Source organism: Crotalus tigris, unplaced genomic scaffold (genome assembly GCF_016545835.1).
Source record: "Crotalus tigris isolate CLP2741 ecotype Arizona unplaced genomic scaffold, ASM1654583v1 scf7180000018525.42219311030:4301911, whole genome shotgun sequence".
In the NCBI taxonomy this organism is placed as follows: Eukaryota; Metazoa; Chordata; class Lepidosauria; order Squamata; family Viperidae; genus Crotalus; species Crotalus tigris.
The window spans coordinates 2,310,271-2,336,486 of NW_024097057.1; the positions used below are offsets into that span (position 1 = coordinate 2,310,271).

Consider the following 26,216-nt stretch of genomic DNA (forward strand, 5'->3'; position numbering starts at 1 on the left):
GACTTCCAGTTCAGGGATCAGTGGTGGTCTCCATATTGACCACTTCTGGTTCTCTTTGATGTGTGTCTCCTCCTAAGTTTATTTTGACATCAGAAGTCATCAGAAGGGGAAAAAATTGCTGTCAATTGAGGTAACACACATCCACAATATTCAGAGGTTTGTTGGGGCATGTTGAGGGATTCTAGACCCCATGATCCCCCCCCCCTTTTGTTTTCTCTGGTTCTGCCCTTTGAGAAAAGGTTGAGAATATCTAATGGTCCGCAATCCAGTTTGGGAGCATCAAATTCCATATCTCTTAATTTCCACAGAGCCACTTTGTCGAAAAAGAATGATTACACTATAAAATCAAGAGGTAACTACAAAATGTCTTTATTGAAAAAAGCAGATTATAACATCTAAGGTTAAATGAAATTCTGACTTTTAATATTAAAATAACTTAGGATAATAGTAAGTAGCTTTTTTAGATAAATAAATCTACATTTCCCAACATTTATTCTTCAACAATCATGAAAACCAGTGGTAACACAAAAACTCTGACAAGTCTATGAACTAAAAGTCTGACATTTTAGAAAGATATATACAAATATGGTTAAACTAATGTGTTTGCAGATGTAAACTAGACACATAATATACAAATTGCCCATTTTTATTTCCTACAAAAGAAAAATTAACATTGGTCCAAGTTCTTGGAAATAAAACCTATATTCTTTTAAAGAAAATGCAAATATTTCTCAAGAAACAAACTTAATTTAAGTCAAATTATATACTCTAGTTATGGCATTAGTTGAATCACAAGAGTTTATTGGGGCCTAAGAAAAAAAGTATCTTCTGTAGTTTTGGTTTAACTCAATGGAACTCTCCCATCAATTTTTTAATTTCTAAATTATAAGACATCCACCCACTTGTTTTGAAACAATTATTTCCCCATCTCTTCATCTCCTTTGGAACCTTAAGTTACGGGGCAGGATGGGTCTTCCAAATATTTATTTTCTTTTCAGTAAGTGCATCTATCTCGAGTTCCTCGCTCATGCGCATATGAATCAGTGAAAAGAAAAAGGAAGGAAGCTCTCCCATAAATATTTTGGCACAAATGTTAAAAAGTACTTCATCCCTGTGGAGCCCAAACTCTGAAGTAAAGGCAGAGGTGGCACTGAACTCCCAGGTTCCCTCTGCAGGTCCCTCCATCTGGTGCCCCTTGGAGTGGCACCCCGGTCCCTGGGCACCAGCTGGACGGCCACCTGCGAAGGAGAAAGGCTGGTAGGCAGGTGGGCAAAGCAACCAGGCTGGGGCTGTGGAGCAGGGCCAACCCAGCCCTCAAGGAGCTCTGGGGCACACAGTTCAACCGCCATTGATGGGAGGTAGCGTGTTTCACATATTTTGCAGATTTTTTTTTCTTTTCTGTATGACACTTTCTAGCTGCTTTCTCCTTAAAAACCACATTTTTAATATGGAAAAAGGCATTGGAAAAAGAAAACTCAGCTGGATCAGATTTTGGCAAAGGGGGGGGGGGAGCGGATAAAATTTAAAACAAGAAAATGTTTATGAAGAAAATCACCAGGCTGACAAATCCATTTAAGTATGTAAAAGGTAATCCCCTGAAATATTTTAAACAAATGAAATAGACTGGTATGTTTGAAAAATAATAGCCCTTGTACATATTTTAGCTGTTACACTATTTGCTGAAGATTAAGGCAGTAGCAGGAACGGACAAGTTTGACACGAAAACAATCAATGCCATAAAACTCAACAGCAGAGGAACGAAAAGGAAGCAGAAAGCCATCTGCAAGAGGAATGGGGCATTTGGGAGTGGGTGGAAGGGTTCCTTGCAGCAAAATCAAATGAATTACAGTGATGACTTTCTGGAAACTTCAAAACGCGAAAAGGCAAACAGAACCATCTGGAACAGCCTTAAAAGGGCTGTTCTGATGGGAAGGGGAGGGGGGCTCCTTTCAAAGGGCTCCACCATGCTCCCATGCACATTTGGAAGGAACTGCTTACATTCCTTTTGCACTGACTCACCTGGCTCTTCCCTCCCCTCAGCCCTTCAGACTGGGGAGCCATCCCTGCTGCAGCTGACAGGACTCTGAATAGCCTGGGGGAAGGCAGCCTGCTGCTCTTCCATAAGAGGTCTTTTTTTAGTTTTTAAACAGATTTAGCAGTGTTTTTCTATTTGATTCCCAAAGTGTAATTTCACTGAAGTTGCTGGAGCACCAAACAGCTTTACAAAGGGTTAATCCAGGTGGTTTTATCAGAAGAAGCAAGCTGAAATTGTTTTAAAGTCAATGTATATAAGGAATTAATACAATATGGCCAAAACTGAAGCCTCAACTGATGTGGTCAATTTTAATTACATTAATGGCACCTCATTGTCTCAAATAATCAACATAGCTTATTTTTTAATAGAAAAAGTAAACGTTTTCCATATGGAACACAGATTTTCCCAGAGTTGGAAGTGTGCTTTAAAAGTCTAGCCAAAATAGAAGCGTAAGACTTCTTAATACATTATTTCTTATGTTTTAATTTTTGCTATTTTTTTTAAAAAAAACCCTCTATGCTCCAAATTAGGTATTTCCCTGCTATAGATCTGAGCCAATTTCCTTACATCCAAGCGCCTAGAAAAAAGACAATTGTTTCCTGAGATTTTTAAAAACTGTTCAACTGTTTTGTGAGCTACCTAAAAATGCTTTGTGATGGTCAAGAGGCCATGGAAATTATCATGCAAGTGCTGTGGATTCAAGTATAATTAACTTGGCCTTTAAAGCTGGGTTATAACCAAGTTGTAAAAAACAAAAATAGGGAAGCAATTGTTTTTAAAATACCTCTAGAAGTAGGATCTTTGCAAGTCATGCCACAGAACTGCCATCCTTTTAGCTGAAAGAAAGGGAATGGGTGCCCTGTCCGTTTGCAGGAGTCGGGATGTCCAGGGTGATGACAATGGGGTGGCCACAACCAGGCAGCTGAAATCACCATCTTGACCTTTTGATCCTTCCTGCAAACAGTCCAAGCTGAATTTATTAGCGAAAGTCAGTTTGAAAACAGTGACTTTGAGAAGTGCCAAGTGATGTCTGACAGGTCCTTCTTGACGAGAGAGCCGGCTTCTTTGCCTGCAGTCACCTGCTGCACCCAGCACAAGGATCCACTTTCCTTGTACTCAGGAAGAGAGGGCAACCACTGGGGCTTCTACCCTGGCCATTTCTGCTGTTCTTTGAGCAAAATCGTTTTGGGGCTCCAGGCTGCATCTGAACTTCGGGATGCTGGGAAGATTCCTTTCAAAAATAAGTGGTGGCAGGTCCAAAGAAATGGATGGGACAGAAACTTAATTTGAGTGAATTCAAATCTGAATTAAATTTAATGAATAAACTTATACTACCTGTATATAACTTTTCCCGTTCTGACACATTCACATCTCTGCTGCAGAAGAATTCTACGAAAAAACTAAGGATTGGGAATGCTTATGCCCTTTCCCCACCCCACCCACCTGCAACCCTGCTTTCAATCAGGGAGGGTCCTCTGCAGACAGTTGTCGCCTGTTGGCTCCCAGAAAGCTACCCCGGTCTCCCTAGAGAGCCTGCAGCTCTCCCCTTGGCTATGTGTTCTGCCTGGAAACACTAAACCCTCCCATCCTTGCCGAGCACCCAAGAACCATGCCTGACAAACCCTAAAACAGGAATGCTCTCCGTCCTTTCATTCACGCATTTTGCAGAGAAACCCAACAAAAGGCCAAGATGGAACACCCACAGGTATCCCCTACATTCTAGTCAGTTGTTCCTTTTAAGTCACATTCACTTTGGCGGTCACTCTTTTGGCGCATGCAACAACCACTCTGCCTCTCAAATTATGAGAACCACAAGGCCAGGGTGCGAGGAGACCTAAAACACGATGGAAGTTTTTTGGTCTCTTTCCTATTGGAAAGCTAATCTTTCTTCTGGGAGCTCACACAATCAACAGTAAAAATGGCAACAAGCCAGTGTTAATGGATGGCCAGTCATCCCAACAGCTCTGACACCGTGCCCTTTTCCCATCCAACCCATGAGGTGCACTACTTTTCAAGTACCGGCATCCTGGAAAGAATTACTTGGGCAAATTGTACACCGAGCCAACCAAAGAGGTGCCCCCCTTCCTTTCCAATCTTAGAAGCAACAAATAATGGTGGCTGCTTTGTCTTTCTAAAGCTCTCTTTCCAGCAGGTCTGTTCCTCCTGGCCTTGAGTAGATGGGGAACGGAAGCCTCAGAGCTCTGTGATATGCATGGGGTACCCAGAGGGAGAGTGTGCCGACACTTTAGTGCTCAAGCGCCTGATATGACAGGTGTGGCAGAGCAGGTGTCTCTCGAGGGGATAGCATCGGCGGCCTTCCTCGTCATTCAACTGGAGTCCACAATCCTAAGGAAAAGAAGACCACCCATCCGTTAGTGGCCAGTGGACTTAGGATGCTTGAAGCAAGTTTCTGGGAGACACAATGAGTACAGATGTCTATGGAGATTCCCAAGCCATCCAGGCCATGATTGTGAAGGTGCTTTTCAAAAGGCAACTGGACTTTGTTTCTTCCGTAAAGAAGATTCTTGGATGACAAGTGAAAACATCTTCAAGGAAAAGAAAATCCGGTTGACTTTTGAAAAACACCTTTGGGATAATGAGTACAGCTAGTCCTCATTTAGCTACCATTCACTGTGACAACAGTGAGGAAAAAGTAACCCCATGACCAATCTTTGCATTTATGACCTTTGCAGGTCTGCAAAGCAAAGGAAAGGTGAAATAAGATATTTTCCAGGCATTTCTTACTACCATCTCCCAAATTTCTTTATTTTGCCATATAACCCATTGTGCTGTCTTTTATTTTTTATACCTCTTTATTACTGTTACTGTTTTATAGTGCTCTATAGATCTTTGCAACCCACCCCCGAATGTAAATTAAAGAGTAGCGGGAAAATGCTTTAGGCAAATTAGGGAACAAAAGCAAAACATACCAGGAATACGCTGCCATCAACCGTTTTGAATGGGTTTCTTTTCCTGGGGAAAAGACTAGACTCAAACTGCTCCCTCCCTCTAACTAGGCTGTTTCAGCAACTCTTAAGCTTTACCTCGCAGTGATAACATTCCACATGATAATCCCTGTCCATTGACACCACCCGGATGGTTTCTTCGCAGCCCTAATTTGGAGAGACAACAAAATAAGGTGAAAATTGGAAAGGCAAGGCAAATAGGTACTTTGAAACCTCCCTCTGCAACTGTATAAATCCCTTCTTGTTATATAAGTGCCACAATGAAACCCATTTCCCAAATATTTAATTTCCTTCCTTGCAAAATTAAGTGCAGAAATTAAGTTTCCTGAAGATGTACTTTCTCTGCAAAATTTGGGCTTGGTCCTATATCTATGATAAGAAAGACCGGAGCCCATATCAGCAGAGTGGAGAAAAGGAACACTTTAGGGATCTCACACGGATCAGACATCAGAGGGCAGAGGGATCCCTTTGGAGGGCTTGGCATGGGTCAATCTGTAATGGAAGCCAAGCCAGGGAGCTTTCCCGTGCCTGAGGTGGCAAAGTACCTGCAAGCCAGCACACAATGGCTGTGCCGGGGCTAAAGTATTAATCAAATGACAAAGAAGAAAAACGTACCTGGACTGGCAAAATAGGCTGGTTACAGGAAGCACACTTGGGTGCAAAAACCCTAGATTTGGGGGGGAGGGAGGGGGGAAAGAGGTTATATTTTTCTTGAGAAGCAAAGAAAGAGAATGGTAGGCAGCATTTTAACAACTGAGAGCAAACAACGTTAGCTAATCCCAACCCCATCCCATGATTGTGTTGTGTTTTTTTAGACCACAACAGTATGAAATCTAAATTCAGCTATGGATTTAAGTATATCCTGCCTTCTATTCAAAGCAGGACAGCCGAACAAAATGACAATCCCATTAACCTAAGACAATCCCCCCCAACTGAATGGCTGCCTAGTGAGACCTCTTTGGTCCCCATGAACCATCCCTTTAATAGATGAGATTTAATTCATCTCCAAATACCATTGGTGGAAATGTTTAAAAGAAAACAGAAAACAGAGTGATCTCCTTTCAGTATAGGAAAAGTTCCTGTTACATTTTCAATGCAACATACAGAAATGTTGAACACTAGATCGCCTTGCTGTCAGTCCTTAACTGGACTTGATCCTGGATATTGTCTCCTTTAGCAGCAGTCAACCCTTCCTCATGACCCTTTTTTCTTTTGCCCTGCAGAGCTCTGCATTCTCACGTGTGATAGTCTTTGACACAGTAAATATTGTTCTCCATGTCTACAGTGAAGGGTATGCCATCCAGACATTCATTGCACACCACACAGCGGAAACAGCCAGGATGGTATGACTTCCCAAGAGCTTGCAAAATCTGAAAAAGAATCATAGGTCACAAATTACGCAAAGTGTGGTCTGTTCCCCTTTAGGCATACCTTCCATCATATAAAACCACCTTCAAAAAACTGTGACTGGCTGGGTTCATACAACAGACTGAACTTGGTTACAGCACAAATCTGTTTTCTGGCTTCACACAATAGACTGAAATGTATAGTCAATAGGCCAAATTCTTAGAACATGTTACGATACAAAAAAGTAATAGTTAAAGCTAATCAAGCTTAGTAGGTTGTGCAAATGCAGCTGCTGGTACCTTCACAAACGTGTTCAGCGTAACAGGCAAACCTGGACACAATTGTGATGCGAGGTGTGTTTGTGCCTGGGGAGGAGAAAGAGCACTGCAGCCCAACTGACCCAGCAGCCCCTTTTTTCTGAAGCCAGGACTCTTACCATTTCCATGATGAGATGGCCACAAATGAAGCACTTGTCTGCCGTCTGCTGAAACCCCGAATACTGTTTATAAACAAAAAAAAAAAGGGGGGGGGAGTTATAAGGCTTTCCCTTTTAGTTCGGTTAAGTAACAAACACATTTTCTTTCCAGCAATCAGCCAAATCTTCACGATTAACTACTAAACTGAAAATGAGACTGCAAAAGCGAGAATGGTTCTTCACACATTACTTTCCTAAGATTTTCACAATAGCACTGAAGAGGATACGTTTTTGATCCACGCCTAAAATCTCACTTACTAGGAAGTCTTCTTCACAGTAGACCTTTCCATTAACATTGTAGAAGGCTTTCCCTCGTAATCTTCTCCCTGTTAAAAATATTGCACTGTCAGACCTTTAATATTTTGGGGATATTATAAAAGGGGATTAATAACAATACAATGGATAGGAATACTTCAGGAGTATCTGCTCAGACTACAGTTGTGGGTACAAAAGCAATTTTTCACATAACAGAAGGGGGAAAGTGCCATATATATGCAGTCATATAAATTTATGTAATTAAGGAAGTTTAAGTTTAATTAGAAGTAAATTAAAACAATTTGATCTTGCAGCTTTCTGGGACTCAGTCCTGAGATGTGGTCCATCAGCTTTCTAAAGCTTGTGCTTTATGCTTTAGAGCAGAGCTTTGGCACCTGGCAGGCGGTAGGCCACCATCCTAGATAAGTGTAGTGAGAGAGTGGAATAAGCTGAAGTGGCGGCAGTGCTGCACAAGCCTGAGGAAGAGACAGCTGGAGCTGCAGGGCTCAGCAGAAGCCCCAAAATCTGCACACATGGCTACAAGCTGATCGGTTCTTCTGCAGAGCTGCCGGGATTTGGCAGAAGCCCCAGGATCAGCGCAGGGCTCCAGATAATTGGCGCTGGAGGTATAGCCGGAGATGCACCGAAAAAGGGGGGGGGGAGAGGAGAGGATATAAAAGGAGGAAGTTGTGGCAGGAAAGGGAGAGAAAAATAAGACAATAGGGAAAGAGAAGGGGACAGAGAAAGAGAGACAGAAAAGTGCAGCCTTAAGGAGAAAAGTCAGCTGGAGGTGCACAGAAGAGAAGAGGAGGGGAGAGGGGAGGATATAAAAGGAGGAGTTTTGGCGGGAGAGGGAAAAAAAGACAACAGGGAAAGAGAAAGGGATGGAGGAGAGCCCAGCCAGCAGGGAGGAAGAAGAGAGAGGAAGAAGGGCCGACCAGCCATCTGACCACCAAGGTAGTGGTGCATATTAATAAATATGGATAAATTCATCATAGATTTGTCAGTGCAAAGGGAAAGTGATTCAGCAAAGGAATTTTAAGAAATTAAAACCGATACTTTTTCTCCTTTTTTTACAGCTTTCAACAATTTATTAGATTATAGAATAAAATACAAAAATATAAAAGCAAGCAGTAGGACACAGTGGGGAGGAAAAAGGAGGAAAAAGTGAGGGGGAGAAGGAGAAAAAAAAGGCACTGACTACTGACTTCCTCTGTTGCAGTAGAACTGAACCTCAACTTTTTACTTTTCCATAATATTATAAACTAGCCATTTCTATAACAACAAATGAATCTAATCAGTAAAACCCCAAATTCCACCCCCTTTTAGTCATCAAGTTTTTGACACCTTGCTAAGCAAGGTGGTCCTCAAATACTGTCATGTCCCAAAAGAGGCACAATCTGTGAAAAGGCAGAAAAGCCCTGCTTTGGAGCAGGGATCCCCAACCCCCAATCTGTGGACCAGCACTGGGCAGCGCCATGCCAGCAACCTGGCCACACAAGCAAGCAAAGCCCCACCCGCGAGATGCAGGCAGCACACAAAACTTTGCACCCTCCGGTCCGCGGAAAAACCTCTATCCACAGAAGCGGTCCCTGGTGCCCCAAAGGTTGGAGACCTCTGCTTCAGAGCACCCCAGAAAAAGCAACTCAAATGCGACAGCCTTCCGACTTTCCTGCCCTTCCTGCTTTCCTAGATACCCTCTGCAAAGCTTGCTCATTTATTGCCCCCCCCCCATTTCAGCATTTCTGAAGTTCTCTGGATTACTTAATTTACATCATGCAAAATTCCAAGAATCCACCTGCATTTATGACTTCAGGGGCACTTCAATCCCCCCCCCAATGTCCTTTAGGTCCCCTGCACTCCATGTTCCTTGATTTCCCCCCCCCTTTGACCCCTTCCTGCTCCCCCTTCTGAGCAAGCATGCCCACCGGGCCCTTTGTGAGGCAGTTTTCTTCCCCAGGTTGTGTAGTGGTTTCCTTGTGAGACCTGGGGAAAATGCCTCACCAAGGGCAGTGGCGTCACACTGCTGTGGTTTTCTGCTGCCGTGCTGGTGCTGCCTGTCCTGGGACTGTGTCCAAGGCAGGCTTCCTGAGGTGGTCAAAAGGTGGAGGTTGGGGAGGCCACTCTCTTCTCTTCCCAAGGTTTTTTGGGCTGGGGTGAGTCCTTGCTAACCCACGTATAATTCTTGGTTAGTGATGGCAACAGAGAGTGCCAGGATTGTACAAGCTCACACTTTATGACTGCACTGCTTAGTGATGAAAATTCCAGTCCCAATTATGGCGCTTATAACATGTGGGGATCGCTTGATCCCAAAAGTTGCAAAGATGCCGTGTGCTACTTTTTCCAACTCATCCATGCACTGTTACCCCTCATCCAGCCATTCTCCTGAGCCGTTTTTACAAACCATGATTCCCTTTGGAAAAAATCAGGGAACCTCTGGGGCAAATTTCAACCCAACATCTCCAGCCCACCCTGCAGAAGGAAGAGAAGGAACTGAGGGTTAATAGTTTATATTTTTCTGAAATGACATTGAAGTCCTAATTTTATATCCAATAATTACTAATTCTCCCCCTCCCTCCCTTTCTTTCTGTTGATATCTTCTGCTCTGCCTTCTCCTTCCAAGAATCACAGACGCTACTGGAATTTGGACTACATCAAAGAATATTTTTAGAGTTGGGGGAGGGAGGGAGGCAGAAGGCTGCTCAGGCCTTCTTTTATCCAGACTTAAAAGTGCCCCCCCCCGCTCTACCCTGTCCTTAAGTGGAGATGGCTTGTAGTGACTTGTTTGGGATCTACACCCAGATGGAAGCTTGAAGCAAGCAAGAGCTTGCTAGCAGAAAAAGTGAAGGAAGGGAGGTGGAGAGGAATAACCTGTTTTCTCATATACAAAATGAGATGTGTCTATTTTACATGGGTTATTGTGAAAAAATCCCCACAGTTCCATTCTGTATACATCAAAAAAAGGCAATTCAAACAATTTCATTAAATGTGTGGCTAAGCAGATGGAATTCAAATTTCTTGTGAAGAGGGCTGAAGGGGGTTGAATCATCCTCCAATTCTCTTTTCCCACCTTCCTTGTTCTAATTTTTTTATAGTATTTTTCCTGGGGATAAAAGCCTATTTTTGTTTCATTATAAAAGTGTTCCATGCAAGTTTTATTACAGAATCCAGTGCAACTTGCAGAATAGTGGGGCCATAATGAGTTGCTCTCATAACTACCCACATTGCTACATTCTGGACCAAATGAAGCTTCTGGATGATTTTCCAGGGTATCCCCATGTTTTGCAATAATCCCATCAGGAGGTGAGTGACCGAGGCATATGTGATAATGAGCAGGTTCTCCTGGTCCAGGAATGGAAGCAACTGGTAAATGAGGTGCAGTTGTGCTAAGGCACCCCAGGCAATGCTGCCACCTGCAGATAACTGGGTATCGTCCCACAGTATTGATGAGACCTCACACCAAGCCAGCAGCTGAAGTTTCCTAGTAGCTTCATATAGATATTGAGAAGGAGCACGGAGAGAACAGGGCTGTCAGGCTCCCTGCAAAGCACGGTCCACCACACAAGAGGTCTCCCGTGTTCCCAGCTGCCTTCGACTCCCTAAGCCAGAAGGATAGGAGAGTTGATGGTACTGAAGGCTAGCTACTGAGAGATCTAGGACATGCTTTCCATTTATGCGTCTGAGATCATACTTTATCAAAGTATTTGTAGTTCTAATTAAAATTTTATTTTCAGAAAGTGAAGTGGAGGTTTTCACTATAGACAGTGTAATACATCTTGCAATATGCAGAGGGTTGGATTATGTGACCTCTTAGGCCCCTTTCAACTTTTACGATTCAATGAACTACTTGACTGTGCATTAAAACTAGCCCTGGCATATGCTCTGGGATGTCTAGGATTTGTTAAGGACTGGCAGTCACCAGCTGGCTTAATGGTCAAGCGTACCTTAAAGGTTGACACTGCTTTGGTTTCATGCTAATCACTTACTGCCATTATCTAACCACCCCCCCAACATTTGTTTTGCTTCAGCACACCTCATTCACATCAAGCAGAAAACAATACCCTAACTAAGGAACTACCAAGGAGAAAATCACACCCACACTAACACTGGCAGGGCAAGCTGCTGTGATATAAACAGGAGCAAACCTCACACTCAGCAGCAGCAGCAGCAGCAGCAGCAATGTTATGACTGCAACCCAGCCACCAACCTCAGCGAGCACCAAGGACTCCACAGTTCAACCCTGAGCTCTCTTCTATTATAACCCTAAAGCTTCACTGGAGATACTTCTAGGAACTTGCATAATTGAGGGCAGAAAAGTAGATTGTTGTAAGACCCTAACAGAGGACCATACTGTGTAGGATTACTTTTGCCTCAAATTTTTTTTAAGGAAACTGGAATATAGTGTCCACCTTTAGAAAAATAAAAGGATAATATGGCTGTGGCACACCTTCTAAACTATTTGAGACACTTAGTAAACCAGCTACTAAATTTAGACCTCTTGCTAAGGTCATAATTTTCAACTTGGTAATTTACCATCCGTATTTTTAAAGCCCTTTGCATCACTATGACAGGGATGTAACGATGCTGCTGCAAAAACTGGAAATAGTCTCTTGGGGGTGCATTATTAGGAGTCTAGGGCTCCTAGACCTGAAGTAATTGTTCTCTGATCTGCACTCGTCTGTGGATGTAATGTCTGAGGTAGGAATAGAACGCCAAGATTCCGTCTGCACACCGTGAAACACTGCTCCCCCCTTCAAGGCCACCCTGCGCAGGTGTTCGACCGATCCAGGCAGTTCCCATAACAAAAGGGAACATAATCTATTGGGCAATGCAATGGACTGAGGGGAGCAGCCAAAGGGGAATTCAAGTTTTAACTATGTGGATTTTGTGCGGGAAGCTGGTTTTACTTCTTTTGTGCCAATGTAGTTTATTCAAAACAAGTGTAACTTTTGGGAAGAACTGTCCCAGGAGTTCCTTTCTTGGATTCGCTAGCTGGACATCAAGGAAGCGTGGGAACCCCCCCCCCATTCCTTGGAGAATGTATGAAAGCCAATCCACTACTTCAGCAGGGAAGGAAGCACAGCACAGAAGTTGCTCAAAGCCAGAGTGTCAGCAAGCAGCGAAATCTTTCCAGGTTACACTTAACTCTGATCCTCTTTCCTATTACTGTATCTAAGGCTGATAAAGAACTTATGCAAGGAGGGGGGGGAGAGAATTTGTGGAGGGAAGAAAAAATTGGTGTCCAAATTCATCTCCACAGACAAAACTACATTTTGGCGTCTGCAAAACATTTCCTGCGGGTTTTTCCTCCTCTTTCACATGCCCTTATTCCCAGCGATAGGAACACAAACGTAGCATTCCTTATGAACCTGGACCACATCAGGATGGCCTCTTCCCAAATGTACTTTCTTTTACGCTAAGGCTGTTGCAGAGGCTCCCCGGTGAGAACACTTCCACTCCTCCTTCAAGTGGAACTGGAGCCTCGTCTGATAGGCCAGAAAAAGCTGAAAAGGCCTTTTGTGGTGAACGGAAAGACAATCCCGAGGAGAAGATACACAAACACTCACATTTTCTGCACTACAGCAGAGTGCATTGCAGTTCTTCAGAGACCCCAAAATACTTTAGAAGTTTCAGGCCTCTGAGTAATAAAGTTCCTGCCTAATCAAGACAGAATCTGGAGGCAAAAGTTGCTATTTAAAACAAAACGAAGCCAGTGCAATTCTCCTTTCTTTCTTTCTTTCTTTCTTTCTTTCTTTCTTTCTTTCTTTCTTTCTTTCTTTCTTTCTTTCCTTCCTTCCTTCCTTCCTTCCTTCCTTCCTTCCTTCCTTCCTTCCTTCCTTCCTTCCCTCAATCAGAGTTCTGCAGAAGGAAGCATTCAATGTTTGCAGCAGATCTTTTCAAAAACCATTCCACATTTGCCAAGGCATAGTAAAAGATCCCAGCACTATTTTTTTGAGGGGCCGCATGTGTCTTGTTACTACAAGTATTAGGATGCAAATCTCATATCGCACAAGCTTTTGGCCGACCAATAAACACAAACTTGGCCTGCAATGTCTGCGCAGAACAAAAGGCTTGCTGCTAAACTAGCAGGAGCACTACATAAACAAGGAGCATTCTTGGAGGCTGAGGTCACTGACTTGCTCAGTTCTATTTCACCCCAGTCTGCAATTGACAATTTAAGCATGGGAGAGGCAGCCCTGTTCCCCCACCTCACAGCATGCACACACATGCACACCCTGAAGAATGCAAGTTGTTCTTCCAAAGGTTTACGCTCCATCCCATGCACTCTGTTCTCAGTAAAGAGTATTTTAACGTTAGTGTCTGGAAAATCCCTCTTTAAGAATGAAGTAATACACATGTGTGTGAATATGAGAGGGGGTGGTTACACTGATTACATTTTGTATCTAATTCCAAGATTTATTATTCATTCTCCAAAGTTAATTAGTATTTTGAGCATCTCTTAAAAGGGGCATTGTTTTACTCAACAGCATCCATCACTGCCAATATTAATATTGAGGTCCCCTAAAATATTGCATTGGTGCATGATTTTTGAAAATCTCAACTTTAATTTTTATTAGTGGGTTTTCGCTCATGTACCTCCGCTGATTTGTTTGAAAATGTGTGGGGAATGACCACGGGAATCTCAAACAAGACTAGATTGCTCAGGTCACCTACTGGGCTATGTTTGAGCAGAACTCCCCCCTCCTCCCTAGTAACAAGTAAATTATATTAAGCAAAATTCCAAGTTACGCAGGGTCCTCCCAGGAAGTACTTTTCTGCACCCCTTTAACTCTACCAGTTCTTGAAAGACAGAAGGAAGCCGGTTCCCCCCTACTAGGAATAGGACTGCACAAAAAGGGACCCCGCCGCTAGGCATTTTCCAGAAGGAAGACAGCCTCCAAGGCCTAAATATCTGCACAGATGTTGGACTGCCCTTTAAGCGGACTGCCCGATCCTTCTGCGGATTCTAAAATGCCACTCAGCAGAGAGAAGAGCGATGGAGGTCTGCTGGTACCCTAAGCTAGCTGAACTACGGCCGAACCACAGAGGGCAAGAACCTGTCCAAGAATTCCATAGAAGCTTAAAATATATAGGAACTGCACATGTATTTATTGTATTGGATTCATACTTACCAAACTACATTATATGGGAACCCTACCTCCCAGTTTTCCATCAGGGCAGTTTTCAAATCTACAAGTATGAACTCTTCTGCTTGTGTGCAGCTGAAATGCTTCTCAGCTCCCACAGAGGTGACTGTGTCCTCCCTATGAATCAAGTATCAACCTGATCTAAAAATTCTGCAATGCCAGAGGACTTACATGGAACTGTCCTTGAAAGCATACAGCCCGAGAAGAATAGACAACCTTTTGGTCACCACTGCATCATTACCATGACTCCTTGCTATGAACCCCGAGAGAAAAGTTGCCAAATGATATCCCTGATATGGTCTGATCCCCTTCCCTAATCTAGTACATTCGTCCAAACAGCTTGTCAACATGGCTACGGGGAGAGCTGGAGACGCACAGATGAGCAAAGGACAAAGCTGGAGAGGCTGCAACCAGCTAACCTCCATCCTGTTGTGGGTTATGGATCCAGTTCCATTTTGTGACATTAAGAATGGAGAAAAATAAAAACACGCAGCTCATGTAAGGGGCAATGACAGCCTTCTTTCAAAGATTTCCAAGGACAATTTCTTTGGCCAGCATCATGTGGAAACCTTCCATTTGGGAGGAATTCGCTGTTTGAGCAGGCCTGACGCCAAACTGCTCTGATCAGCCAGAGGGGGCATTTGTGTCCCACATGGCTCTGGTTCCCACAGCTGCTGGAGATAATTTTTTTTTTTAGCATGCAAAGAATGTTAAAAATATAAGATCTGAGCAGTGGGAAGTAATGTAGGGGAAGGGAGTAGAAGAGCATTCTCTTACAAAGTTGTTTGTATACAGATCATTGCAAAAAGTATTCTGTGTGGAATGCAGAGAAAGACTGGCTGGCCAAAGGCTACACAGGACTAAAACCTTCTCTTACCCAGCAATCCTTATTTTTCAACAAAAAACCCAAATGTATCAGTAGAAGAAAATATCTGTAGCTCAAGGACACTGTCAGAAAGTGAAAAAGGACACAAAAAACACCAAGAGACTTCCTCACCAGCAATTAACACCCAGATAAACAGAGATTAATATCAGGATTAATACCAGACCAAAAATCAAGCAGTAAATGAAAGCCTGATCAAAGAACTCGCAGGAACACTCTCATTAACACTGACAGGCCAAGCCACTCGCATGTAAACAGAGGGACAACCCCACTCCCTTCTAGCATCGATGATGTTACCTAGTTGTGTAAGGAAACATCTGCAGGGAAACCCCAAGCTCAGAAAGCAAGATGGACCCCACAAATCCAAATATTATTAATGATATTAATGTCAAAATATATCTGAGCTGCCTTTTGTTGTTTGTTTTGGGTTTTGCCAATCATCGTGAGGAAAAAGCAGATATGTAAGATGCCCAATAACCCGTGAGATTTCAGCCCTCCCTCTCGCTTCCTGGGCTGGATAGAGGTGGATAGGTGAGAAGGAGAACAATGTCCGATTTCTTAACTGTTGTCCCCATGTCCCCACAGCTGGAAGCCTCCAGTGATGCAACCTTCCACGACCCAAGAGGCAGATGGTCCCACTGCTTGATAGAGCTCAGAAAATCCCTCCTTATTTGGAGTTTGCATCTCTTGCTCTTGATTCTGGTCTGACTCTTGGGACTTACGGGCAATCCACCCTTTCTTCCCTGTGGTCACACTTTATACCCATATTGCTTAGCAATAGAAATTCCGATCCCATAACCCAAAGATCACCTACCTATACATGGTTTGCTTGCCGTATTATTCTTTCAATAACCCCCAAAGTCAGCCTAGGCTAGGAGACAGTAGTTTTCCCAAGATCGCCCACTGAGCTTCCCAATTAAGCATGTTTTGATCCCAGATGTTTCTAGTTCTAGACCAACACTTGATAACATCAGATCCAAAGTATGGAGTAAACAGATGTTTCCAATGTGGTTTCTGCCAAATGTTTACTGATCGGATTTCCCTTTCCTCCAAGGAAAACATGTACCATTCTTTTAGCACTTTCTTAGGACTATTCCAGAAATATTCTTTTCTTGTAGCAAAGTGTCTACTGTCTCTTTACAACTGATTTGCAATAATTATGTGTTGATTTTTAAATACTTCTTTACTTGAAATGTCTTTTTAATCCAATGGGACACTCTGATGGCTTACAATCTGCCACCATCATGAGATTAGAAATCACACAACAAACTCCCAAGACGCGCAGCTCCAATGACCCCAATAGAAGCTCCTTTGGTCCCCAAATGCCCCCAAGAACACCTGGGTGGTCTTTAAGGTAAGGCGCAGTCCTTACATTAGGGGGAAAGTCACTCAAGATGCAGTACAATCCCAAGAAGCTTCCAGGTTTACATGGACCCGATGAGAGAAGCAGATCCATCCGAAGGTCTGTTCAAATCTTCCCCCTGAGTGTGTGTGACAGTCACTATACAAGTAGTCCTTAACTTACAACAGTTCATTTAGTGATCATTCAAAATTACAACAGCACTGAAGAAAGTCACTTATGACCATTTTTTACACTTATGACTGTTGCAAATCCCCATGGTCACGTGATCAAAATTCGGATGCTTGGCAATTGGTTCATTTATGACAGTTGCCTTGTCCTGAGGTCATGTGATCCCCTTCTGCAAACTTCTGACAAGCAAAGTCAATGAGGAAGTCAGATTCACTTAACAACTTTAATACTACCAACTCAACAACGGCAATGATTCACTTAACAACTGTGTCAAGAAAGTCATACAATGGGGGCAAAACTCACTTAATAAATGTCTCACTTAGCAACAAAAATGTTGGGCTCAATTGTGCCCATAAGTCGAGGACTACCTATAGAGCAGGGGTAGGCAACCTTGGCTCTTTTATGACTGGTGGACTTCCAACTCCCAGAATTCCTGAGCCAGCATGGCTCAGCTTGGAAACCTCTCCCTTTCCCCTCAGCAGGGCTGGCTCAGGAATTCTGGGAGTTGAAGTCCACCAGTCATAAAAGAGCCAAGGTTGCCTACCCCTGCTATAGAGTAATAGGCCACATTTCAGAAGTTGTTCTTAAGTAGCACGAATCAAAACTCACACTGAACGATCATGGAGACACCCTGCTGGCGGGGTTCAGTTTTAACAGGGGCACAAGGTATAAGAATTGTATAGGTGTTGTCTGAATATAAATGTGCAACTTACCACAAGAGCAGCATGTAAAGCAGTTGGTATGGTAAAGGTTCCCCATGGCTTGGCAAGCTTGGCTGGCCCCATACACCCCCTTTCCACACTTGATACAAATACCTTTGGAGGAAAAAAACAGAAGAGGCGTTAAGACCTTGTTAATGGTCTGCAGGTACCCCTCCCCACTAGCAATCTGCAGGTATCTTATTTGTAGGAAAACATGACATTCCAACAGAAGAGCTGTGGGGTGCAAATGGCTCTAACCCCTGTGGTACACTTTCAATTTCTTAATTTCCCACTCACCTCCTTTCCCTCTTTCCAATCCTTTTCTTTCAACCTTTTTCTGCTCTGCTAGAGTGAGCGGGGTGGGTATTAACATGCCCATACCTACGTGCTTCTGTGCATGAGTGATTATAGCTGTTAAACTCAAATGGAAGTCAGTTATTGTTGCCAAGGAGTAGCTCATTTCAGAGGCAAGTAATTTTCTTGCCAGCTATTGCTTTTATTTTGTTCTTGGCATTGGGGGGCAAGGGGGAGTAGCTTCACATGGGAACTCCCTGTCGCCATTTGCCTCAGCCAAGGGGTGTGTGAAAGGTTAGGGCTGCCCATGGCAGAAAGCCCTGTCAGATACATACATCCCTGCACCTTCACCGTTCCAGAACCACAGAAGAACCTTTGCTCAAGGTCATTGGTGCCAAATGGATTGGTCCTTAGGGTGAACCTTGCAACCCTTGCAGAAACCAGACTGAAAGCTATTCCCTAATTCCATGAGAAACAAATGCCAATCCTTGCAATAAAATAATTATAAAAAGTAATAATAAAAAATTTGCAAGTACCACTTGCAAATTTGCCTGTGTACATTTAGCACGTTCTCTTATAATATTAATTAAGAATTAAGAAACTATTGGCAAGGGGCAAGAAGGAATACTCATTACATGAGACCAGAGAACCAGAACAAAGAGTAGCATTTGCCGAGTCACTGGAAGAAAACACAGCTGCATTGTTTGCCAAAGTTATGTACTGAAAATAAAATTTGGCCTATGGACAATTCCAGTACTTCGGGAGAACATTTGTGTACAGCAGATCGCGGTCATTTCCCTCCACTAAACAGATGCTATTTCACTTGGGAAAATTGTTCAAAGAGGCACTGGAGCATCCGAAGAATGAAGAAACGCTACAGCCCCTTTTTTAGACAAGCATATCAAAAAGACAAACAGAAAAAGTGATTCGGTCAGCCTCATCCTCAATGCCCTGCCCATCCCACTCTCCTCACAGAGTGTAGCTGTGTACTATCCAAACCCGGCACCCACTCAGAGCAGCACCTATTCAGATGCTTCTAGAAAGGGCATAAGATAACACTCCTTTTGTCTCGGTTTGGCACCTACATGCTGGCTCAGGAATTCTGGGAGTTGGAGTCCACGAGTCATGAAAGAGCCAAGGTTGCCTACCCCTGGTCTAGCTGCATCAGCCTGAATTTGGCAATAAATGTGAAAATTCTGCCTGGGTAAAAAGGTAACTCATGAACGGCTAATTTCCAAAATTAGTGCAAAATAACTTTCCAAAATTAGTGCAATCTTACACTAACATGCTCATTTAATCAACATTTATTTTAATAAATCTTCAAACACAGCAACAGATCCACCCGACGCCCTAACTTCCAAGAATCACATTATTGGAAGGAACAATAAATTTTCCTCAAGCAAATCAGAACTCATAATATCAGCTGTTTCTAGGAAGCTTCACACAAAATTGAGCCAAAATGTTGTTTCGTGCGATTTCTCCCTCCTGGTTCTAGTCCTTCTCCAGAGCAATCATGGGGCACTTCTACATGGCAATGTTTCAAAAAGCAGTCTTTCACGTCTAATCTTACTGTTCTACCGAGTAATTTTTTCAGCCCTATCATTTCCCAATGCTCCCCATTTTTAAATCGTCACTCAATGGGCACATTCCAATTTATAACAGCCTCCTGAAAATGTGCATTCGGATGCAGCATTCCACATCTCCTAGGCCCGTCATAAGAATGCATCGGGAACTATCCTACAGACTTTATGTATACAAGGCACACCACTAAGGGTGGGCTGTTGGACTGGCAGGTGCATAAAATTGAAAGCAATTCCTTCCAAGCATGAGTTGCAGAGTCAATTCATGGAGAGGGAAGATACAGGATTAGAGAATTCCAACAAAGGGAATATTTCCCATTTACAACCAACATATTCAGATGCTTATCACAATGGAAACGTTTTTTTTTTAGCAGCTCCACTATATTCTCCTTTAGGCTCTGCCTCAATTACCATCTGAAGGTACAACAGAAAGAGAGAGTGCAGGGGGAGGATAAAAAGACTGGAAACTAAATCCTAAGAGTATAGACTGAGCAAACGGACTGTATTTAGCCTTGAGAAAATCTGAGAGGGGGACAGACAGACAGTCTCCCAATACCTAAAATACTGTATAGGAGTCAAAACCTGCTCTCCATCCATCCCAAGAGAAGACACAGAATATGAGTGAATTTACTAACTTTCACTTGGATTATGTTCCTGTATATCCTTTAAAAAAGTTTAACAAGTATAAAGCCGAAGAGGGGAGGGGCTGCCTTCACTGGATGCATTCAAATTGCACCAGAGCAACCTAGTGGGAACAGAGACGACTAGAGTTCTAAATATGAGGAGGTGGCAAGCACAAGTTTCTTTTTCCAGTGTTGGCATCTCTCAGGACCTTATCGCAGCTCTCCCATATTCTTCACTCACAGCCGACTGAAAAGAGCACTGTAAGGAAGATGACCTTGTCATGGATAGACCCCCTCTGTTGCCAAAATGACAAGGGGAAAAACATGGTCTAAATCCAAAACAAGGCGGCCTAGGCAAGAGACACAGTGCAAGTTGGGGGCGGTGTGAGAGGGGTGCTGCGTGGATCAGAGAGGGTTGAGGAGGGTACTTGAGGGTGTGAGAGATGCAGGTGGGGAGAGGACATGGGTCCCTGGGAAGTACAGCAAAGGTTGTGGGGGAGGTTGTGGAGGTGTGTGGGCGGGTGCTAGTTGCCAGCTGAAACACAGAGATTAGAGGAGGACACATGGCCGGTGGAGACTTATTCCAACAACTTGCACGTTTCCCTGCCATTGATTCTCTGGAGAAACCAGTAGGGAAGGTTGCAAATGATGATCACACGATTGTAGCACTTGGCAACCAATTGCACTTAGATTGCAATGTGACCATAGGGTGCTGAAACAGCCAAAACTCTGAGGACCATCATTTGTTCAGCGGAGTTGTAATCTGGAACATTGCTGACCAAATGGGTCAAGGTCAAGGTCTACCTATATAAAATGCCTCTGCTGACATTTGAGGTATCACCTTAGAAGCAGGAATGTATGCAGATGTTATGTTGTTGACTGATTGTGGTTGAAGGAAGCAGAATCCAGTCACAAAAACAAATGTATGAAAGAATATGTGGGAGAGGGAGGGAAGCCCCAGCGAGTCATGGTAAGATGCTGATGAGATCTTCAAACCGAGACAAGTCAAAGCTTAAAGAGCACAAGGCAGCATAGACAAGAAGTATGGATGTGGTGGAAGCAAAGAGAGTCGTTTCATAGAAGCAATGGTACAAAGAGTTACAAAGCAATGGAATTGGCATGTGTGGTTTTAGTTATAATTTCCTTTCTTCTTAGGCTTATGCTTTTATGTTCTGTATAAGAATGCTTACCCTGAAACAGAAAGTAAAATGCGTATGTTTGCATTATTTCAATCATTACACTAAGGTTCTAAACTGTAGATTGGAATGCTGTACACTTTTCATAAGGAAAGTGTACAATCGTGTTTAAAAAAACTGATCAGGCTCTACAAAAAGACAGCACTGTAAAAAATCATTCCAGTCTTTGCCTTGCTATTTTTTTTATTCTGTTCAATCATGTCTGATTCTTGCAGAGTACTGGCCAAATCCATGCAGTTTTCTTGCCAAGATTTTTCAGAAGTGATTTGCCATTGTCTCCTTCCTAGGGCTGAGAGAAAGTGACTGGCCTAAGGCTGCCCAGCGGATTTATGCCTAATGAGGGACTAGAACTCACACTCTTCTGGGTTCTAGCCTGCTACCTAAACCACTACACCAAACTGTCTCTGTTTGTGCAATAGATATTTGTGGTATGACAGTTTGTTATATAGATTAAAAATTCCCAGAAACATAGAATGGAAGAGTTAGAAAGGATCTTAAAGAACCTCAAGGATCCCCAAACTCTTTAGTTCACTGACCCTTTCATGAAATATTCTGAAATAGCTTATTCCATCAATGAATGGATAGTCCTGATTCATTTTTTGTAAGATGTAGCTGAATTTTCTAGTTCTAAAACAATTCTAAACAATTCTGCTGCAGAATTCTACATGGCAACCTTTAAACACTCTCTAAGGCAGGAGTGGGCAATTAATATTCCCAAGGGGCCATATATGAAACTGGGACTGCTGTGGAGGATCGAACCAATGGGCCACTCCCTCCCCTGGCGGCCCCAACAGGCCGGACGGGGACAGCCAAGGGGCCAGATGTGGCCCTCAGACCATAGAATGCCCAAGTCTGCTCTAATGCCATTACAATGTCTCCCCACAATTTTGTTTTCCTCAGGTTAATGATACCAAATATCGCCAACTGTTCTCTTTCTTCCTCCCTGTTACCAGTTGCTGTCTTCTATGTCTGGGGTCCCCAACCACATCCGTGGGATGCAGGCAGCATGCGAAACCACCACCCCCCAGTCCACGGAAAAACCTCTCCACCCAACCGGTCTCTAGTGCCCAAAATGTTGGGGGCTGCTGTTCTATGTCCAATGTATCCTATAATATTGTATCTAGGACTAGGTGTAATATTCTACATGTAATTTGAGCATGACTTCTGCTTTTGGCAGTCTACTTCTGCTGATGAGTCTAAGTAGACAAAGGGGGTTGCCCTTTGTTCCAACTTGTCAAGATGCTCCTAAATCTTCCAAGGTTCTCCAAACTATTCAGCATCAACCACCTCATGAAATTTCAGACTGTTCACTGACACCCTCCCACACTAGTTATAGTGTAAGAGTACTCTGGGTAATAGTAAGAACAACGTTGGCCTTGGATTGGGGCTTGATACCGACCACTCTGGAGAACCCTGTTCTAAGATGTTTATTCCCCTCCCTTTGTATTGACTACAAATTTAATTATTCCAGGTAAGTGAAATATGTATGTTTTGCTGAGCCCTAATTCCAGTTACGGTAAATCCTTTGCTTTATTAATGGGAGCTCACACAAATTCATTTATCACTTTTAGACATCACAGTGTGAAGTTTGGGAGCCTTTTTCCAAGTATTTATGTATTTTGAAATACAGCACTTTGAAAATACATTTTCCTATATTTTGCTATATTTCAGTTCAACTAAATCTAAACATACCGTGATGCTTTAACCAAATACAAGCAGCAGTAGCTTAGTGCATTTGTTTTAGCTTTGCTTGAAAGTAAAACAAATGCTAAACCAAAACACTATCAATTTCATGAGAAAAAAAGTGTCAATGGTGGTTCAGCAAAAAGTGCCCGATTTCCATGAAAGCATCTTATGATTTACAGCAATCTACATGCAACTCCCCAAATTTGCACTTCTCTGGTCTTTTCTTACAAAGGTGGGAGGTTGCAGGGCAGGAAAATGATCTGGAACATTCGACCTTCAGAGAGATGATCCGTCATTTCACCTTGGAAACATGGTAAACTTCATCAGGTCAGGAGCAAATACTCTGCAGACCTGGAACACTATTCTGGGTCATGGAGTTTCCAAGTTAACCAAGAAAGCAGATGATAGTTTCCTGTCATGAAGAAGGGGAAACCCCCCAAACTAGAATGTAACTCATGAAAGAGGCACAACAAAATTAAAAAAGAAAACCCCGAGCCTTCTTCCACTTAAAGATGAAAAATTTCTGCCCGCCCCTGCCTGCTCCAAGAGCTTTCCTTCTCCAAAGGCCATTAAGGGCGATTTGTAGCTGCTACAAGGATACCCTCTCCTGCCTTGACCGTACAGACGGCCACATCCAAAACCTGCCTGGATTCCTCGGGGCACTTTCAGCATTCAAACAGCCTTCCCAACCTGGGCATTAGCATTCAGGGTCCTCTTTACTGGCCGTTCTGATGGCTGGAAATTCTGGAAGCTGACGGTCCCAGAAGGCGGGCCCTAGGAAGAGAGTGGCAGAGCCGCCCAACCGCCTGCCAGATGGTACAAAAGGGCCACCCTGTCTGTCAGTTTGCCACTAGCTGGCCAGATGTTCCAGGAAACTTTAAGGCCCAGAAAAGGACTGCCTGAGGCCTTCTTGCTAAGGCAGGGCCCTTCCGGTTCTCACAGCGGCCTAGGGTTGAAAGGAGCCCTTCGGACCACTGAATGCCAAACTTGCTTTTTTAACTTTGCTTAAGTAGGGAAAAGGGACCAAGCACAAAACTAGTCTTGTTACAGTGAAAAAGAATCCCAGCAAAGGCGGAGGAGGCGCCCCTCTTCTTCTTCTTCTTCCCCTCTGGAGCACCTACTCCAGCCAGCTTCGTTTGAGGGGGGTCTCTCCCCCTCACGAAGGGAATGAACGGAGCCTGTTCGGGGGCGGGAAAGGCCGCCTTCGGATCTCACAGGTGCTGGGAAAGAATCTGGCCCAGAGCAGAACAAGACTGTATACCACAAAATGTCGGGACCGCACAAAGAAAAACCTTTTCACCAGAATGAAAGCTACCCTCAGCACGTGCTGCTGCGAAGAGAGCCGGCTGCTCTTTAACCGACCCGTTTAAACCAGGTTGGGAGGCGGCCAAGGTGGGGCCGAGGTTGGGGTCAGCATCTTGCGGGCCGTGGGAAGCGGCCCTCGTGGGAAACCCTCAGGCGGCCTCCTTGGCCGGGCGAGCCCGGCCCGGCCCGGCGCCGCGACCCGAGGAAGCCGGGGGGGGGGGCCGTGCCCGAGAAGGGGAAGACGACCTCCCTGCCTGCCTGCCTGCCTCCCTCCCTCCCGCGGCCGCCGCACTCACCGAAGTACTCCTTCCGCACGTGCATCTCCAGCTCCTTCTCCAGCTCCAGGGTCAGCGCCTCCAGCCGCCGCTCCACCTGGCTGGGGCCGCTCTCCCGGGCCGGCGTGACCTGGCAGGGGAGCCGCAACTTGGCGGCCGGGCCGGAGGGCAGCGCGGCGGCCTCGGCGTCTGCCATAGGACCCTCCTCGGGAAGCAGCGAGGCCCGCGGCGAGGGAGCCGGCGGCTCCGGGTAGGCGCCCATCGAGCTGCGGGAGCTGCGCGAGCTGTGGCTGGAGAGGCTGGAGCGCGGGCTGACCAGCGAGGTGGCGCCGACGGAGCCCGGCAGCGCCGAGGACCGGCCGGTCGCGGCCTCCAGTTCGGCGGAGGAGCGCGGGCTGGCGTGCCGCTGGTCGTAACCCATGCTGATGCCGCTGGTGCGGGCGCTGCTGGGCTTGCTGCCGTCGGAGGAGCCGGCCAGGCTGGCGCGCGGGCTGGAGTGCTTGCTGGCGTCGCTGGCCGTGCTGGCGTAGCTGGAGCGCGGGCTCAGCGGTGGCTCGGCGGCGGCCAGGCTCCCGCGCGGGCTGGCCAGGGCTCCGCCGCTACCCGGCGCCGGCCCGCAGCACGTCGAGGCCCGCGGGCTGATCCCTCCGGCCGCCTTGCCGCGCGGGAAGCCCTCGGCCGAGTAGCGCTTGTAGCAGGGCAGCGCCACCTCCGAGCGCGGGCACGGGCCCTCCTCGCCGGTCGGGCCGCGCGACGACGGCGGGCAGGCGGCCTCCCCCGACGGGTAGGGAGGCGGGGGCCCGTTCAGGGGCTGCTCCCGCCACCGGCGCCGCCCGACGCCCTCCTGGGTCAGCGCCGGCTCGGCCATGGGCTCGCCGGGCCGGGCGCCCTGTTCCACGCGCTCCGGCTGGCTGGCTGGCTGGTTAGTGCCGCGGCCGCCCCGCGTCCTGCCGGCAGGAGCCGCCGCCAGGCATCCCGGCCTCGCCCGGCCACGCGCGGGGGAGGCGCCGCGCGAAGGTCCGCCTCGCTGGACTCCCGGCCGCTGCGCTGCGCTGCACTGCGCTCCCTGTCCGGGGCGGCGCTCTCCGGACGGCGCCCTCCTTTGTGCGGGCGAGGCGGCGGCGGCAGGCGGCGGAGGAACTTCTTTGTGTGGGGCAGGAATGCGCGGAGGAGCCCGACGGCGCTGCGTCCCTCTGGAATGCGCTTCGCTCCGGCGCCAAACAATGGCTTGACCCGGGCGGGGGCGTGGCAAGGGGAGCCGCCCCCCCGCCTGCGCTGCTGCCGTTCTCCGCGGGCGACCGGGCGGGGCGGGCCCGCTCCTCGACCCCCTGCGGCTTGTGCCCCCCCCCGCCGTGTGCCTGCCCTTCGGGAACCGGCCCGACGGCGCGGGGAAACGGGTGGTGGTCGCTGCGGGTGCCGGCCTCCGCTTGCGCAGCGCAGTCCTCGCTTTATAACCCAGGAGGATTGAGGGCTGTAAGCGCGAGGAACGCTCGCTCGCCTTGGGGAGAGGAGCGCAAGTGTAATAATTAACTAAATGAGGCGGTTAGCTTGGCGTTTCCTGCAACCCTCCCCCGGGGTGAGTTTGATGACCTGTTTCCCAGTTTTCCCGTCCTAGGGAATGAAGGCCAAGTTTCCCATTTGTTGTGTTATCCCCATCCAGAATATGGAGCTGTGTGCTCAGGGTCATCTGAGAAGTGCAAATGTTCTTGTATTACCTGTGAGCCTGAGGTCAGCCAACAGTCCTGAGCCCTGTAGCCCATTTCCCTCCAGATGTCCAGGAACTCAAACACCTGGTGCAGTTTGTGTTGATGTGACTGCCCAAGTAGATGTTTCTGTAAATTCTAAGCCACCATATTTTTAATGGGAGAGACACTCTTTGTCTGGCTCCTCTAGTGAGACCTGTCCAATGTGATTGA

At 45.7% G+C, this 26,216-nt stretch overlaps 1 protein-coding gene across 1 annotated transcript; it reads right to left on the minus strand.

The window, feature by feature from the left end:
• Nucleotides 1-352: 352 nt before the first annotated feature.
• Nucleotides 353-25,461, minus strand: LOC120312652 (WT1 interacting protein). The gene is made up of 8 exons (XM_039353685.1): nt 24,322-25,461; nt 17,354-17,455; nt 7,082-7,149; nt 6,785-6,847; nt 6,241-6,371; nt 5,617-5,668; nt 5,080-5,148; nt 353-4,381 (listed from the first exon to the last, which is right to left on the minus strand). The coding sequence occupies exons 1-8, from the start codon at nt 25,166-25,168 to the stop codon at nt 4,229-4,231; spliced, it is 1,485 nt and encodes a 494-aa protein (XP_039209619.1). The 5' UTR covers nt 25,169-25,461; the 3' UTR covers nt 353-4,228.
• Between the last annotated feature and the right edge of the window lie 755 nt (nt 25,462-26,216).